This window comes from Pagrus major, chromosome 11 (assembly GCF_040436345.1).
Source record: "Pagrus major chromosome 11, Pma_NU_1.0".
Classification (NCBI taxonomy): Eukaryota; Metazoa; Chordata; class Actinopteri; order Spariformes; family Sparidae; genus Pagrus; species Pagrus major.
Window position 1 is genome coordinate 27593407 of NC_133225.1, and position 6533 is coordinate 27599939.

Genomic DNA, 6533 nt, shown 5'->3' on the forward strand with positions numbered 1-6533 from the left:
CAAAAGGATCTTAGATTTGCGTTTCTATTTTAAAACCACTTTAATGCAGCATTCAACTCAGTCAGCCACTATTTTGTCTCCCAGATTTACTTTGCTTTACAAATAACAAATGAAACTAGAAGCTTTGATTATACTGTATAAATTTGAATTTGTTTATACCTAGAATAAAACTCTGAAGGAATGTTACAGATTATTGTCCAACTCTGGGGAATGGAAATCACAAAGTGAAACATGTATTAGAAGTCAGACCCCTGTGTGCTATTTTAGATTGAGATGAAATGCTAGATGGGCGAAGAGTGATTAAACAATGCACACTCAGTTATTAATGCTGTTCTGCAGTGAAGACAGTGTCACTGGATGCGCTAATAATGGACAGACATTAATCTTCAAACTTTGTCTTTACTAGGTGTCCCAGTAGCTCAGTTGGTAGAGCGTACACCCCATGTACAGCAGCTGTGTTGCGTTCTTTGCTTTCAGGGTTGATCGCCGTTGTGATCTTCGTCACCGTGTCCGCACTGGCGATAATGGCCAGATTCATCTGCAGCAGGAAAGAGACGTATCGAACCCAGGAAGTGAAAGCAGCTCAGCCTGAAGACGGCCACGAGTTCCCCTTCAGCAGCCAGGCGGACTGTGAGAGCGCTCCCAGTGAAAACCAGAAGGAGTATTTCATTTAGCAGGAGCACTGACCTCCCACTGACCTGACAGGACAGAGCTGGAGGATTTACCAAGAGACACACACAGCCCTTCTAGCCACTGCTACCAGTGACTCAACAAGATGTGAAGTGAAAAACAGAACAATTTTATTTATTTCCTTTCTGCTGTCATTTTGCGGATGTAAATATTTACAAATGTAAATGGTAATTTGTGTGCTTGTATCAATATTTCCCTGCCATATTGAAATGTTTAAGATAATTTATTAAAAGGAAAGGAAGCATTTTATATTGGGGTACGCTTATCAACTATTGCTTATTAGCATGCATATTAGTAGCATATTGGCTCTTTATTGGTCATTGTAAATCATTTATTAATGCCTTATTCTGCATGACAGTGTTTGACAACTACATGGCCAATCAAGCATTTTCACTCAACAAGCTCCTAATTACTGCTTATTGATAGTAAATAAGGAAGATTTTGAAACAAGTCTCCAGATGAACCCTTGTATTTCTATGGCACTTCTCTCCTGTGTGGCAAGTCTTGTTTTTCTAGTGTTTTTGAGAAGTTTAAATATTCTCTAACTTTTCTGCACAAGGCATCGAGTTGCACGGCTCTTTCCGTTGATTACATATGATGGCCGGTTGTGCACACAGCCCTGCTCCATAAACGGACCATGCTGTTTCACCCAAAACAGGCTTTCAATGTGTAACGAGTCTCTGTGTGATCATGGCCTGACATTGTTAATATGCTTTGCTCAGTGTGGTAAAAAACAGAAGAATAGACAATTTCCAGAGGAACACTCTCATGTAACAAAACTCAAAACTAGCTCTGAATACGTCCCCCTTTCTAAGGTGAAGTCTTAACTACCTAATTCACCAGTAATTTGACAGTTTTAAAATCAAACAGGTTCTACTAGTTCAAACACACTTCTGGTTTTGTGTTTTGTCACTTAAGAATAGACAATATTCATGAAGTGTCATAAAATGCTGCAATACATTGCAAGTCGGAAGTCAATATTTCAGAGTCGGTAATCTCAATTTCTGATCAGAAATGCCTCCCAGTACGTCTCCTCAGGAAAACATGGAAACCCACAGCAAACTGATGTTAGTATGTCAAGTCTCTGAACTTCACATGTAACTATACCAGCTGATTTAAAAGATTAGCAGGCTTGGGCCGATATCAGATATTATCAAATATCACAATATTTGCCGTCATAAGCAACATTTTTCACAGTATCAAACATCAAACAGCTGTGTGATTCTTCACCTGAGAGGAACTTCTCTGACTGTATTTTAACTTATTTCACTGTTATTTGTAAGGGAACCAGTGACAGACTAGCTGCACTTAATTTATTATACTAATACACTTACTATATATCTAAGTTCATATTTAATATTAGTTTGTTATTTAAAAGTGTTGTATGCAAAGTGAGAAGTAATAAAGTGGACAGCATATCAACCTGCCAGTCCTTTATTTAATTTATTTATACTGCTCACACTTCAACATAAAATAAAATAACATACTATAATTATATGTTGTAAGAAAAACCTGACACCCCAACCCAACAATGATAATATCATGTATTGTGATATAAAATGTTGAATTTGGCCTATGTACCAAAAAAAAAGACAGGAGGAGTAGGCTCCTACCACTGGGTTGCAAAGACTTCTCTCAAGCATGTATCAACTGACACTATATAAAGTAAAAAATGATGAAAGATAAAAGATGATTGTTCATTATGTACGCCGCCGTACTTCGTCGTACTTCGTCTGTGTATGTGTTGGGAACGTCGGGCTCAGTGGATCTCACCCATGGAATTAGATTTGGATGACTGTTCCATTTCACATTTCCATGTCGGAGGTCATTTGTACTGCTCAAGTTCCGAGTACAATGGCCGGCAGCCTAAGGGACAATGACTGTTCTTTCTTATTCATGCACAACATCTTCCTTACTTACTATCAATAAGCTGTAATTTGAAGGTTATTGAGGGAAAACTCACAGTTAGAAGTTGAAGAATATGGTCAATCAGAATAAGACGTGCTTTATAATGACTAATATAAATGCTAATATTCATGCTAATAAACAACTAGCAAATGGTTAACATGTGTAGCCTAATATAAAGTGTTACCAAAGGAGACATGCAGCATTAATGTGATGATGGAAACACAACTTTGTTCCAGTTAAGACTTTTGGACGTTCGGTGTTAATTTATAAAAGAAAAAAGCACTTTTTCTACGTGGATGATGAACCTTGTGTGAAATGTGAGATGTCAGAGCCATACAGTGTGTGTCAAACATGTGCAGAGGGATGCAACTGACTGGAGGACTGAAATGTGTGTTTCACATCTGCACATAAGAGCTCAGCCATAGCACAGTTGCCGAATCAACTGAAATCCACCTGTTACAACTGAACATAATTTCTACACCTGCTGTATATACGAATACAAAATTAAAGTCACTCAAAAACCTGAACCTCCACACTTTGTCTTTGAGTTAGTCGGGAGCTTTTATGTTACTCGCCGTGCTTCTTTATATTGTGAGGGGAAAAAAGCTTTACGATGAGACACTTTTTTTTAATCTTTTACTTCCTGCCTGTGCCAGCTGAAGTGAGTCGCCGACATCAAAACTCTTTCAACAGCAAAACGCGTTCAGGACTCAAAACACAGACTGTCACTTAATTTGCTCTGTAGACACTTTGTGTGTTTTTGCCAAAGCACTTATCTGTGTTTGCCTGACAGGTAGACGAGAAGGGATAGACAGATCGGGAAATGGAAAGAACTGAAGAGAAGCTAACAGTGAGACATAACTGATGCAACCAGCCATGCAAATATTAATATTGGATATTTATGTTTCCAGAATCATGTGGCTCATGGGTGGGAGAAGGTAGAAGGTTTCTCATTGCAGTGTGTTTTCATGCGCAGTGTTTTTACCTCATTACTGCTGAGTTGAGGCTTTTGTGCTTTCTTTCTCTCTCTCCAGAAGTTTTTACAATCAAAGTAATAATGTGCAACGTTTTTGTGTAAATAAATGTCTCTTTTGATATGATTTAGCACCATATACTCCTACAGAGTAATGATACACGCTTCATGAAAGCATTCCCACTTCCTCCTTTAAACGTCTGCTGTTTGGTAGCTCTTTGTCTAAGAATTCCTGCAGTGCAAATAAAGTGATGCATTTTTTTATATTTCCTGGGTTGTTAACGGGAGCCACGATTGCCGCCGTGCATGAATAATGAAAGTAGCTCAAGAAAGCCAAACTGTGAAATCCGAAGGAGACCGTCTGATTGACAGGAAATGGAGAGAGAAATCACCAGAGAAATGACTGCTGAGCTCTGAAGATGTCGGCGTACATGACAACTTCCATCGAGAGGGCAATCAAAACAAAATATTCTGTTGTGTACCTGCATTGCAGGCCATCAACGGAGGTGCACAGGCAAAGCTTTGTTAACCTTGAAGACGTCTCAACACTCATCCAGGATGCCCTATTAGCGCTAATAAATTAAAACATTTGTGGCTCTGCTGACTCTCAGCAGTCAGCGGGACCTGTGAAGCCTGCAGAATAAGACTCAAAAATTGCCTTCAAGCTTAAACACAGTTTCACTTAACTGAGCCCATTTACACCTGATATTAAAGGTATAGTTCTGATTTTTTGAAGTGGGGGTGTATGGGGACTTATCCATTATCAGAGTATGACACTCAGTAGATGGCGTTCAGCACGCTCCCAGTTTGGAGAAGCAACAGCCCATCGTGATGTAGTAATATTTGCGGAGGTAATGAAGCTGTACGTAAAATAGGAAACCACCCGATATAACCTAGACACTGGTGGTGGTGATGACGATGAGGGGGAAAGATCCTGGAGATCTGATGACAGCGGAGTTGATTCTGGTGAGTCAAACCTGGCCACAGGATATGAAGAACTGGAGGGGAATGGTAGAAAGTTTGAAATTACGCTGAGCTTCATATGTCATAGGCCTACGTAGCATATTGACATTTATACAAAATCATATCACGTTTAAATTACATGTTTATGACCTCACTTTCATGTCAGGAGGTGGAGGGGATGATGGTGTAGATGCTGTACATGTGAGAAGCCAGTGATCACAGTTCAGGGCTATGTTTCAACACTTAAAAGAGGGAAACCACTAGATATTTTTAAGGAGACCTGAGGACAGTTTCTGTGGTTAAAGCTGTGTCTGTGGCAAAGATCTTATCTGGCCCTAACCAAGTGAGTTTTGTGCCGTTACATGCGTTTCCCCTTTCCGCTGGATCAGTAAGAAACAAAACCTGCACACTTACTTATACAACTCAGTGTTTTACAATCCCTTTTTATAGCACTGAGGTCACAGTTTCTGGGTCAAATTGGGATTGTTATGGTTGTTTTTGGTTTGGCCAGTAGTCAGGGAGTAACCATGTTGCTAATATTGTCTTTGTGACAGCGGCATTAACAGTGACACAACATGGAAACGCTGGGAGAGGAGAAAGTTTAAAAGCTGGTGAGAAAGAGAGAGGGGAAAAGCAATTTGCTCAGAAAAATATTTTTAACTTTGTGAAAAAGGACTCAATGTTTAATCAGATTGAATTGATGTGGATCTTCCTTATCTGCATCAGTCTGCTGTAGAGACTCAATATGACTGATGGGGTCCCCTTTAAATATTAATGAAAAATGTCATTACCAGTGAGATTAACCTAATTAATCATGTTTGTGTACCTACAGTTTATTGCTGCCAATACACAACTCAAAATAAGTTGCTGTGCTTCTGCCTTCATGTTGGATTTACCCATCATCATTACCGATGGCCTTAAAACAAACTTTCATGGATTATGTGCAAATTTAAATCCTGTTGTAGGGAAAGAATCATTACTGTAGCAGAAAATGCAGCGGAAAAACAGCGTTTGGAGGCAGCTGGGCTCTTTTGTTTCCTGTTAAATGAAGCTGAAACACAGCAACACTTTCCCTCTCCAGAGCAAATTAAATTAACATAAATTTACATCACAGATTGTTCCTCCTAAACTTTTTAGGGGGTGGTTCTCTTTATGCACTACATGACATTATGGATGGGTATTAATATTCTTCTGTCTGCAAAGAGGAGATAAAGACGGCAACTAAATGACTAAAACCGAAGCAACAAGTAGACAGAATGTCAGTATTTTTCTGTGACATCAAAATTCTCTCCCAAAAGTTTGTGGTTAAAGACCGACACAGAAACGTCACTGACAATAGAAATGAAGAGAGAAGAGTTTGACAACAGAGTTTCAATAGAACTGAAACAAATAAAACTGATTAAACTTTTCTAAGTAATGAATATGTATGTTATCTAAGCCTCAAAAATGAAAAACGAAAAAAAAAATTAAATAAAATCACTAATAAAAGTTTAGCACCAGAACTTATGAACTAAAGTAACTTCTAGGCAGAGGCAAACCTGCTGCAATGCTATTAAATCTTTGACATAGAATTAAACTTAATCTAAGTGAAGGAACTAAACAAACAGGGTAAAAACACAATCAAACCACAGGTAGCAAAGTCAGAACACCCTGTCAGGAACCTTAAATAAATTTGCCCTAAACAGTGTGAATTACTAATCACAGCTCTGTGATGGAATAAAGGGTGAAAATGAATTGAAAGGCAGCAGAAGGAGTAACTCAGCTCCCTGGCTGGCTACTACTACAGACCACTGTGACTGTTGGGTGTGTCGTCTTTCTTATTACGTACTGTAGCCTTTGCAGTGCTACCATGGGTAATCTCAGCAGGAACGACACACACAGTTCTTGTTTTCGAGCCCGGCTTTATTTGCTCCCAAACACTCAACATAAATCATATAACCAAAGGGGTCCAATCACGTCTTTAATCACCGGTCTGCAGCTTCTCCCCGCTGCTCTCCTG

At 39.1% G+C, this 6533-nt stretch overlaps 1 protein-coding gene across 1 annotated transcript in view; it reads left to right on the forward strand.

Moving 5' to 3' along the window:
• Positions 1-674, forward strand: part of LOC141004520 (contactin-associated protein-like 4) — a 127109-nt gene extending 126435 nt beyond the window's left edge. Inside the window, exon 24 of the mRNA XM_073476051.1 lies at positions 478-674. Coding sequence (XP_073332152.1) covers positions 478-674 — 197 coding nt within the window. The remainder of the gene's footprint in view (positions 1-477) is intronic.
• Positions 675-6533: the final 5859 nt, after the last annotated feature.